Raw genomic sequence first — 12,249 nt, 5'->3', positions numbered from 1 at the left:
GAAATAGGTGGATGGTGCCGGGTTTCTTGGGTTCAAACCCTGGGGCTCTGCTGTGTGACCTTGGGCACGTCCCTACCCCTCTCTGGGCCTCAGTTTCCTCATGTGACACATTACCTTGGATTAGATGGTCTCACTCTGAGTTTTTAGTTATGTATCCATTCATTCAACAAATCTTTTGTGAGTCAAGCCCTCCTGCAGGCACAGGGTTTGGTACACAGGATTCAGCAAGAAGACAGTCTGTGCTCTAAAAAAGGTCAGATTCTCATTCTGTAATGCTTTTTGGTCATGCTGTTTTTTTATCATGCTGACTTACCTTTTCAGAAAATGCCCCCGCTTCCGCTGGAGAATGGAAATTGGCAAAGAGAGACGGAAAAGCTCCAATTTGCGCCTTTGCTATTTTAGGAGAGGTTGAAATTACGAGCCAAAGTGGAGTGATGCGCTAAGCGGAGTGACCTCCGTACTCCAAGAAAAGAGAAAACCCAGGTTCTCTGCTTGTGAAGTGGCTCGAGCTCTTAGGCGTGAGGCATTATTATATAAATTCAAGCTCGCTCGTGATCCTTAGTACCCTGAGTTGCCTGAAGGGGGAATGGCACTGCCTGCGTGTGCAGTCCGGGCGTTCGAGCCGCCGCCGCAACCGGAGCGAGGAGCGCCCGCCCGCACCACCTGTCCCCGCCAGCATTCCAGAGTAGAGGCCGAATTGGCAGCGAGCCGGCCAGGGTCGGTCGCCGCCTCAGTTCGCGCGGGCCCTCCTAGGGGTGTGTCTCACGGATTCCACTCCCGGCCGCTCCTGGACAAGCCCCGAAAGGCGTCTTCTTCCCTGGCGGGAGCCGCGTGCGCCCCGCTTTTCGCGCTGCTGTCCCGGGGCCGCCGCAGGCGGATGCACGTCCTCAGGCGACGCTGGGACCTGGGCTCCCTCTGCCGGGTCCTGCTCACTCGGGGCCTGGCCGCCCTGGGCCACTCGCTGAAGCACGTGCTCGGTGCGATCTTCTCCAAGATTTTCGGCCCCCTGGCCAGGTACGTTCTAGGTGAAAGCGGGGTTCGCGCTCCCAGGGCAGGGTGCGAAGGTGCTGCACGGGGAGGGAAGGCAGCCGCGGGAGGTAGAGAAGGGCGCAAAGTTCCAGCTGGCCATTGGTGGCCAGGCTGGGGTCTCCGGAGGGGCGCGGCGCGCATTTGGCCACGCCGCGGCTCCGTCGCCACTGTTCCACTGGCACCGGCAGCGCAGCGTCTCCGCTAGCAAGTCGGGCTGCGGGCGGGCTCCTTCCTCCAGGGGAACTCTGAGCGCCCGGCTCCGAGCTCCCTCGAGGCCGCCTCCCGGGTGGGCAAGCGGGCGCGGGCGCGGGCGAAAGGAGGGCTTCGGGGCTTGTGGGGAGAAACCCGGATAGAGGTATGCGCTCCAAAAGGGATGGGGGCCGGAGAGCCCGGAGAGTCCGGCGGGCGAAGCGGGGTGGGGATGGGAGCCACCGAGAGTGGAGCGAGACACACGGGGGCCCGGACTGGGGGCGTGAGTTGAGGGAGGAGTGGGGCGACTGGGCCCGGAGGGGTCCCACTGGGACGAAACCCCGCGGACGGGCTCTGAGGAGCTCCGAAGAGCTCCGGCGGGGGGAGGGGGCGAGCGGCCCGCGGGAAGGAGTCGGGGTGGGGGTGTGTGTGTGCCGCAGAAGCCACAGCGCTGAGCCTGCCGGGAAGGAAGGAAGCGGGGAAGGGAGCCGCCGCCGCCGCCGCCGCTGTGGAGTACTCGGTGCGGAGGGGAGGGGGAGAGGGGCGCAGCGGCGGCTCCAGGGGGAGGGGGCGGTGCGGGGGCACGGGGAGCGCGGGCTGAGCTGCGGGATTGACGTAACGAGCTTGGGTTTCCCCCAGCGTCGGGAACATGGATGAGAAATCCAACAAGCTGCTGCTAGCTTTGGTGATGCTCTTCCTATTTGCCGTGATCGTCCTCCAATACGTGTGCCCCGGCACAGAATGCCAGCTCCTCCGCCTGCAGGCGTTCAGCTCCCCGGTGCCGGACCCGTACCGCTCGGAGGATGAGAGCTCCGCCAGGTTCGTGCCCCGCTACAATTTCACCCGCGGCGACCTCCTGCGCAAGGTAGACTTCGACATCAAAGGCGATGACCTGATCGTGTTCCTGCACATCCAGAAGACCGGGGGCACCACTTTCGGCCGCCACTTGGTGCGCAACATCCAGCTGGAGCAGCCGTGCGAGTGCCGCGTGGGTCAGAAGAAATGCACTTGCCACCGACCGGGTAAGCGGGAGACCTGGCTCTTCTCCAGGTTCTCCACGGGCTGGAGCTGCGGGTTGCACGCCGACTGGACTGAGCTCACCAGCTGTGTGCCTTCCGTGGTGGACGGCAAGCGCGACGCCAGGCTGAGACCATCCAGGTGAGTGCGCTCCCGTAGTCGAGCGGGACTCGGGCCTAGGAGGACTGGGAGGCGCGGCTGCCCCATGCCGGGGACCTAGCAGGCACCCTGGCGCCCGGGCGTTTGCATCCCGACTGGGCAGGTGCTGGGCGCCCAGTAGCACACGTTCGCGGCGCTGTGGTGGCCTCAGAAAGGCTTTCCGCTCCGGCCCCGGACTGACCGTCTGTCTGTCCGCAGGGTGGCCTGCGTGATGGTTGGGAGAGCGCGAGGGGGGAGGCAGCCAAGAGGCCCGGAACAAGCGCCTCACTGGCCGCTGGGACGGGGCATCTCACTCAGTCTCCGCACTGGAGAGCCCTAAAGAGCCGCGCTGTCGGTGCAGCGTCTCTGGATACCTCCTTTCCTCTACTCTGCACCCGGGTTCCGAAGTCTCCTTTTAGCGCTCTCTTCCTCCTTTCGGCGCCCGCATTCTTCCCTCCCCCTTTTTTCTCGATTCGTCTATTTGCCTTGTTCTCCCTCTTTCTCTCTTGTGCCCCAGATCTTGTCTGCTCCTGTTTGCTCGCTGTTTCCTTCTTTCCATTCCCCTCTTTCACTTTTCTTCTTTTGCTCTCTTACCCTTTCTGTTTCTCTCTTCTTGCCAGACTTTTATCACCTCCCTCCTTCCCCGCTCTAGCTCTGCTCTCCCCGGGCTACTGGGTGTCCCACTGTCGCTATTTTCTGACACCCAAGGAGAGCTCATGGTTCCCAGGCTTGCCTCTCACTATTGGCTGCATGAGAGGCATCCGTGGCTCTTTAGGAGTGCCGGGGTCACCCCGCCGATCGAAGGGCGGGTTGGGATGGTGCCCTGGACCCCATGTGGGGTTCAGCCACCAGGAGCCTCTCCTGACTTACAAAAAATATTTAAAAAGCCCGAGCCCGAGCCCCGGCATGGGGCGCTGCCAGCCCATTTTCTGTGAGCCTGGGCTGATGCGGTAAAAACTGACTTATTAATAATCTGTAGCCAGAAGCAAGGGTATTTTCCTTCCTTCAGACGCGATGTCCAGTTGCTGGAGGTCATGGAGTACTGTAAAGTGGGTGATGGTGGAGTGGGGGAAGTGAGTGCTATGGGGTGCAGTTGGTCCAGCCAGGGCTACTGTTTCGCAAGTCTCCTTAAAACAAATCTAGGCTGAAGGAGGGAGTCTAGGAAGTGCACAGGGTGAGTTTCATGGCCTGGAGGCCTCTGGATAGGGTCACTGGGCCGGCAAGGACATGTCTGTGCCCCACCCCCATCCCCCCGGGTGCACTTGTTACCCTTTGCAGTTGACTGTCAGAATGCAACAACCAGTGTGGATTTTTCTGTCCACTGCAGCAAATAGAGCCCTAGAGCCTTGACTTTCAGATTACCATTGAGATTTAGGGGGAACATCACCCCCTGCCTCTCCTCTTCACTCTCTCTTCTCTCAGTTTATAGTATCCTTTCTCAAATGCTGGAATTGTGGCAGAATCTGTCAAACTTGTATTTCCTTTACAATACTAACAGATTTTTTTCTTCACCTCAAGAAAACCTTAGCCCCAGGACCTCAATCCATTGGTACAATTGTCTAAGTCATTGTCACAACAATATTCTGGTGTTTAAGAAGTTCCCAAACAATTTGGCAATATTGAAAAGAATTTGTCATACTGACAGACCTTGTAGGTGTAGTGAGAGGTGGTAATATTTTAAAAACTCTTCTGGGCAAAAGTAGAATTCCACAGCCATGACTATAGCACAGAAGTGAAAACAAGGTCGTGGTCACCATGAAAGCCTCGGCCTTGTCTGGAGTTCCATGGGACACATGCGCCTTTACTGATCCTTTTGAACATGTAGGTCAGGGTATGTTGTCTATAAACACACATTACTAATGTGGCCTAGATTATCTGTTTGGTGGCTACTGTCCTCTGGCAGATTCCTTCCCGAATTCTCCAGAAGATAATCAGGACCCCTCAAAGCCTCTTGGATTGTCCCAAATTGAAGCAAAATTATTTGAAATGACATAGGATTTTCTTGGTTATTAAAAGGGTGATGCCACAGTGCCATCTAGTCTAATCAAAGAAAAACCACGTTCTAAAAAGTCACAGTTACTGGATTTTACAGTATTTGCAAAAATGAAATAAAATTTGCTAGAGAAATGCATTGCTACCTCAAGGGTACCTTTTTATTTCATTCATTCCTGCCCACCTCCGGAAATATTCACCTTGAAGAACAGGGATAGCCTAGGGGTTCCAGAATTTCCCTGGATGTTGACAGATCCCTAGGGGTTGCAGGACCAGTTCTGTGAGTTCTGATAATCTGTAAGAACTAAGGTGTGCATGTGTGTATGAGAATGAGAGAGTGTGTGCGTATGACTGTTGTATGTGTCTGTGCTAGGAGAAAATTTAGAGGTAAAGGCAGCTCCACCAGTGGTGAAATGTGGGGGTAAGAAACTGGTGTCTGGAAATGGGAGAGTCAGCTTTTGGGTGTTCCTGTGTCAAACAGCCTCTCCATGACAGCTGGTGGTCTCTGTGCTCCTCCCAACTGAGGGGAGCAACAGTTCCACCTTTCTGGCCTGGGAGTTCAGACAGCTGGGCCTTAGTTCTAGGCCAGCCACTAACCGGCCATGTGACCCTTGACCAGATCCTGTGTGGAGAGTGCACTCCAGTTTGTGATAAGCATTCATATCCCTTATCTCTGGTATTCCTCTGTAAACTTACACAATCTTCAGCAAGAGGCCAGAGTGGACAAAAGTATCCCTATTTACCAGATGAGAATGAAGCCCAAAAAGGCTAAAGGGCTTACCCCGGTCACTGAGTTTTTTTCGCGGCACAGCAGGCATCTATCTGACTGCAGTTCTGTCTGACTCCACAACCCTTGCTCTGTTGACTGCACCTTGATGAACAAGGGTTTTTTGCAAAAACACAGTAAGGTCTTTCATGTTAGTCATTCCCACAAAGTGAATGAACAGTCAATACATGTTGGCTGTTGTTATCACCTACATCATTATCATTGTCAGTCATTTTACAACATGTGAGTTTGGATGAGTTTTTGGGCCAGGGTTACCACACCCCTTGCAAGAAGAACGATTTCTACATCCCTAAGGCTTTCTATTCACTGGGGGTAGGTCTTGTGGCTAGATTGCAGAAGGGTCTTTCATTGCCATGTTGGGAATCCCTGCAAAGCTGAGCAGGATGGGAGCGGGCTGAGGCCTGGTTGGATGAGCTGCAGTAGGAGTCTTCAGCTGCGACAGGAACCACCTACTGACTCACAGCCATTCATCCACATTACCGGGGGGTATCAGAGGCTATTGTGGCTGCAAGCCAAGACTCTGAATCCTGCTTCCAGTGCTACCTTTGGGATGCTTCTGTGCCTCCGCGGATGGTTAAGTGCTTGGGTGATATATAACTGCTGAATAGAAACGACTGTGATCACGTTGCCTGGAGAGGACAAAGAGAGAGAGAGAGAGTGCTTGGCTGGTGAAAAGCTCAAGCTGTTTATTAAGAATAATATTTCTTTTAAAAAATCAGAAATTGGATATCATCCATCTGCCAGTATGTTGTTTGCAGTCAAAGAAGGGTCTTGCTCATTTTAGAATTTCTGAGACCATTTTTGAAAGTGTATCCAAACATTGTTGCTCACAAGCTGTTAAAAGTCCCAAATTCTGCAGGCTTTTCTCAGGTCAAATTTCCTGTTTGTAGCCAACTCTAGTGTGCCATTTGTTCTGTAGGGGGAATTCAGAACTGGGCTCAAAGAAATAGCACTAGCCCCCTTCTTCATCACTAGGTATCATGCTGGCCAGCATGCACAGAATGGGGTTGAGAGGTCAGGGTCCATGGCTATACAAGTCAAAGAATCTAATCATATTCACGTTGTACCCTAGACTTTTAGCATCTCTAAAATAATTTTCAGTTTGGATGAGTGATTGAGCCAGGATTACCACACCCGTTGGGAGAAGAGCAGATTTCTACATCCCCGAGGTGTTTTATTCACCAGGGGTAGGTCTTGTGGCTAGATTGCAGAGGGGACTTTCATCGCCATGTTGGGAATCCCTGCAAAGCTGAGCAGGATGGGAGTAGGCTGAGGCATCTGGAAGGGTAATTAATTATCATCTTCAATCCAGCAGGATATCATTGATGGGAAAGGACTAAACAGTGTTTGTTTAGATGGAGAAAAGCTTTTTTCGGTCATTCTATTTTTTTTTTTAATTGTGGGAAAAGCTTTCTCTTTCCATTTGTTTTTAAAAGGTGGCTCTATTTTGAAAGAGCTGTAACTATAGAGTGTGTCTACCTGATCATGCCTCACAAGCCCACGCTTTCCCTCTTTCTCTTCCTTGATTTTGCAGTGAGGCAAAATGACACAACAGGCTTGTGGTATAGGCTGAGGCATTAAGCAGAATGGACTGTTACAGCCAGTAGTCAGTACTGGTTGTGTGGTTCATCAGGCTCTAAGCTGTTGGGCTGTCAGCTTTACTTAGCTGGGGATACATTTCCTCAGCTGTCTTTGAGAGCTGTGGTACCATCTTACCTATTTCATAGAAGAGGGAGCGAATCTACCATTACAATATCTGTAGAATGCTGGTAGTATTAATTAGCATCTTTGCATGGATGTCAAACATGGTGTTGGAGTCCTGACAAAGCTGTAAGTTCTCAGGTAGTACAAAAGGCTATTCAGAATTAATATCACTTAATAATAATTTTAGATCTGTGCTATGTGGCAATTAAAATGCTAGAGCTTGTCTTTTATGGATATCAGTCATCAACTGAGGTAGTATGAAATGACATTAAAAGAATAGCCATCCCTTTTTTTCTGTCATTCATTAAACAAGATTTTGTGAAACTGTTCATTATATTCCAGGGACGAGACATCATTCTCTGTCTCACAGAGCTTATGGTAGAACAGAATAATTTGGTACTTTAGATATTTAATTAAAAATGGATTTTGTTTGAAAACAATTTGAAAATCAGTAATGTCTTTAAAATGTCATACATTTACCAGAATATACAAAAAATAGAGAAAAGTCCATCTGTTATGTTGTAGTTTGGGTCTAATCGGCAAAGCAGATGGAGTAACTATCGTGTCTCTGGCATGGTGCTAGCAGCTAGGGGAGATTAGAGCCAAGATGAAACCAAAAAAGCCAAGATAACCATCTTCAGCCTCAAGTCCATAAAGATTGGCATATGAAGTGCTGGACTGTGTAGTGTAGACAGGTGCTGGGAGAGGAAGTTTAGATTTTGGACAAGCTCTTTCCCCTCCCTTGGTCTTAGTGTCTTATCTATAAAATGGGAAATTTAAAAGAGATGATTTCCAGGGCCCTTTCCTTTCTAAAGTATGAGGAACAGGTCAGAAAAAGTAGACATCCTTTTGAGAAGGCCTCTGGGAGTAGGAGAGTTGTATTAATTAGAAAGGAGGCATTGTGGGTGGACATGGAGTCCTCATGACCTTTTGAGGTCCAGCAACCTCACCTAGGCAGGTCTGGCCAGACCCAAAAGGTTCATGTTTGGAGAAATAATGGTTAGGGAAGTAGATGGGGTTAGGCTCCACTGTGGGGGACTTGAATGGCAATGAGCAACCCTAGTAAGTATGAGAAGCTCTTGGGTGGAAAGAGTGCAAAAAAAAAAAAAAACCATGAAAGTAAATAAAGGTCGAAGTCTAGGTAAAGCTATCTCCCTGATATGTAGTCTGGAATGTAGGTGGTACCTGCCATCAAAACAGAGAGATTGAGAAGGGGATCTAGTTTGGGCTGGAGGGTACTAAGGAGTCACGACTGATTCCTGTTGCCTATATTTCTAGTGGACAGGCCTTATAAGGAGGTGACAACTGGGGCTCTGGGGCAGGTTTGGGCTCAGTCGTACATTTTATGTGGGAATCTGTGAACCCAGTTAATCTGAATTCACAATTGGCATTGTTATTTAAATGATAGCTGCAATTCACATACGGGACTCTTAGCCAAGGAAAAGGATGTTTGAATAAAGGAAAAAAGATCAGTAGTTACGATTACATAAAAATAAAATACGGTTATCTGTCAAAAAAAGCCAAAATGAAAAGGTTTCAAACTCGTAAAAATGTGCACAATTACAACGGACACAAAGGTGAAATCTTTACTCTACAAAAAACTCTTATGAATTGATTAGGGAATCAAAGGACATGACCAGACAGTATACAACATAGGACCCCCAGCTAGTTTGCAGATATGGAAAAACTGTTTTATTTCACTGGTACTAAAGAAATGCACATTTAAACATAGAATACTTTTTTTGCTTGTCTAACCCTTATTAAAACAAACAAACAAACAAAGCAAAACCCAACATATATCACCACCAAACAAAAAAGTAGACAGTGCTGACAAGGGCATGGTAAATATCAAAAAATCTCATACATTGTTGATGGGAATGTAACTTGAATGATCTTTTTGGAAATAAATAGTATAAACACAGAATATAAAAATATTTATTTCTATGACCCATAATTTCTTTTCTGGGATTTTGCAGAAAAATATACTTTTATACATGCTTTCATTCATTCACTCATTTATTCATTTATTCAACAAATATTTATTGAGTATCTGCTATCCCTGTGCTATGTGCTGAGGTTACGGGGAAGAACCAGGTAGATGTGATCCCTGCCTTCATAGGAATGGGAAAGATAGACAGAAAACAAATTATCAATTACTTAAAATTGTATGAAGTGCCATGGGGGGGAAGTACAGGATGCCATAAGAACATATACTAGGAGGCTAACTGGAGTTATTATAAGTGCAACAAATTGGAAACAATCTGAACATCTACGTGGAGAAGAATGGTTCAAGAAATCTCAGTACATCCACTTGAAGGATTATTACAAAACCACTTAAATGTGCTTTGATAGAGCATGGAAAATTGCTAGTGATTTAATGCTAAGAGAAAAAGAGACAGAAAATTATGGACCCAGTATGACTACAATTATGTTAAAGAAAAAAAGAGAGCGAGAGAAATCATCTCCTACCCCTCCCAATCTAAGCATAAAAGACAGAGACTGGAAGAAAAAAATACTAGAATATTAATAGATCTATTAATGATTTGTTTTCTTATTCTGCTTTTCTGAAGGTTTTGAATTAGTCTACATTATTTATATAATAACAATAAGCGTTAACAATTTTTAAAATAATGTTTTACTAAGCTGTGATTGATTACACACAGGTCTACTTTTTTGGTTCCTGGCTGGCTATTTCATTAGCGTCTGATATCCTGGGAGTCCTTAATGAGAAGAGTAGCCTCAGCCCAAATAAACCCTCAAACTGAAAGGCAGAGGTGATGAGTCAGACATTGCCTGCTGATTTTTGATAACTGGCTGTTATCATATTCCCACACAATGCGTGGAAATCTTTTTATGCCAGTACGGTATAGAGCTACTTGAGTGAATTGCTATTGTTTCTTCCTCATTTATTAACTATAAATTTTAATTTATAAATTATATGGAACACAAAGTTAATAGTGGTACAGTTGGAAATGTAAGGCTTATTCTGCTCAGCCAGAGCCATCCGAGATAGTCTGGACTTTGATCTCCATGAGCTTCTTTCTTAGTGAGTTAACACCAGGGCTGATGGCCTGGCTGGAAGAGTTAAAATCTTGGGGTTGGTAAAGGGCTATAGTTCTAAACATCCATAACTGAGAGCTTAGATCAGTTAGTGTATGTGTTACTCTCGTCCAGCAGAAAAGGAGAGTTCACTTTACTAAGCAGCCCCCTACTAGAGAAGTTTCACTGCCTAAGAGTATTACCCCCAGTTAACCATAAATACAGTTGATTAGAAATGTCATTGTCCAACTATTCCAGTATCTGAAGGACCACTCTATACACATATAGTGAGGTGCATAATCTTATTGTTGAAACTCCGCTGAAACTACACCATAGGTACAAGTTGTTTTGACAGTGTAAAGAACGTGCTTCACAGTTGAAAAGCTAATATTGACGTTCCGTGACACACGAAATGAGGTATTTAGTCACCGAGTTTAAAAAGAAATGTATGGATGGGAATTTCCCCTTTTCCATTAAAGGATAATGAATAATTCACTTAATGATATATGTCCTCTAAAACAGTGTCCTTGTAAGCTTACATAAATACTTGTCTAAACTTTAGTAAAATATTTGTTGGCAAAAGAGCTTTTCTCATTTTACTAGGTATTGAACTTTGCAGATTATTCAGTTGGTCTTATTGCATCCCATTTGTTATTTCTGCCATTTTGCCTCTAAAAACTGTGTTGAAGACGTTGACACATTTCAGAGCATTACACTAAATAATCTGTCTTGCACATTCCACTGTGCTTTTTCTGGAATATTATAAATATTCAAATATAGGCACACATGCAGATTCAAAATAAAATTTAATACATGCAAATTGTGCATAAATTCCATATTTATAACTTGGCAATAGTTTTGAACTTGTTATCCTATGATATAAATGTATCAAATAGGAGCTCATGGGAATTATCAATAAATGTATTTTTCTGATTAAACTGTGGGCTCTTTTTCAGTCACAATTTAAGCTTCAATTCTGAGTTATATTATAAGAGAATAATTTGCACTTCATCTACTCTGAATTGTCAAGAATCATGTTCTTCCCCAATGTAAGTGTCTGCAAAGAGTACTTCTTATTCAGTTTGATTGCTTTTTAAATTTTACTAGCGGAGATGCCCTAGTGAGTCTGAGAGAATTGGTCTGTTTCTTGTGAAGAGTTTAGTTCTAATGAATCGGTTCCATGCACTATTCTCTACGAATACAGAGCAATTGAAATGTGCAATGTATTGATTTACAGCAAATGGATTAGGCCTGTGTGCACCATTCCTTGCATTAATTGACTTTCTCCCATAACAGTACTAATAACTACAAATCTTCAGTATAGTATTAGCTTCAATTTACTCATAAAGATCCTTGGGTTTTTGCTAACTTACTGCAGGAGAGTCAATACAAGCAAAGAGTATTTAGAAATTGACTAGGGTGACCAAGTTACATCATACAACCCAGAAATTTTTAAAAGGGCTCTTTGATCATGGCAGCCAACTCTTCAGTTATTACAATAAATAGGAGTACAATAAATAGGAGTTGACTAAACTCACCAGTGAAGACCTAGATTATCACAATGGATGAAAATAAAAATCCAGCTATATGCTGTGTATAAGAGACAAAAGTAAAACATAAGAACATAAAGCACACAAAAAGGATTGGAGTAGGTACACTATGCAAACACTAGCCAGAAGTAAACTGATGTGGCTATGTTGATATCAGACAAAACAGACTTTAAGGCAGAACCATTATTGGGGATAAACAGGATCACTGTGTAATGATTAACAGTTCAGTTTTTTTTTTCAGGTAACAATTCTAAACTTGTATATGCTTAATACCATAAGTTTGAAACGTATAAAGCAAAAGTTGGCAGAGCTAAAAGCAGAAATTATAAAATCTGATTTATTTTTCAGAAATTGATAGGTAAAATGAACAAAAAATGGATAAGGATACAGAGGATTTGAACAACATGATTAACAAGCTCAATATAATGGGTATATATATACACACACATACATCTAAAATACACACGTACACACACACACACACACATGCCCACATATATATAATTTGCACCCAATTGGAAGAATACACACTCTTCTTAAGTGCATATGGAACACTTTTGACCATATACTGAGCCCTAAAATTAGTCATGAAAACTTCACTGAATGAATTATCTTGTAGACCACACTATCTGATCATATGCAGTGCTTAAACATTGGGTGTTGTGTTATACCTGAGTGCATGTGAAGGAACGTTAGTAGTTTGCTATATTCGTAAGTATTATGATTCCTCCACTGACCACGTAACGTTTCTTAATTGACATACAAAAGTGAAGAACTCCAAGACTTAGGTAGTTTGACCCAGGT

At 45.6% G+C, this 12,249-nt stretch overlaps 1 protein-coding gene across 3 annotated transcripts in view; it reads left to right on the top strand.

Annotated features, from left to right (window-relative positions):
• Positions 1 to 277: 277 nt before the first annotated feature.
• Positions 278 to 12,249, top strand: part of HS6ST2 (heparan sulfate 6-O-sulfotransferase 2) — a 353,137-nt gene continuing 341,165 nt past the window's right edge. For all 3 annotated transcript variants that reach the window (XM_033201324.1, XM_033201325.1, XM_033201323.1), the window contains exons 1-2: positions 278 to 1,014; positions 1,858 to 2,376. In XM_033201324.1, coding sequence (XP_033057215.1) covers positions 587 to 1,014; positions 1,858 to 2,376 — 947 coding nt within the window. In that variant the 5' untranslated portion in view covers positions 278 to 586. The remainder of the gene's footprint in view (positions 1,015 to 1,857; positions 2,377 to 12,249) is intronic.

This window comes from Trachypithecus francoisi, unplaced genomic scaffold (assembly GCF_009764315.1).
Source record: "Trachypithecus francoisi isolate TF-2019V2 unplaced genomic scaffold, Tfra_2.0 Lachesis_group6, whole genome shotgun sequence".
Lineage (NCBI taxonomy): Eukaryota > Metazoa > Chordata > Mammalia > Primates > Cercopithecidae > Trachypithecus > Trachypithecus francoisi.
The sequence above is the reverse complement of the archived record's forward strand: the minus strand, read 5'-3'. Positions and strand labels throughout refer to the sequence as shown.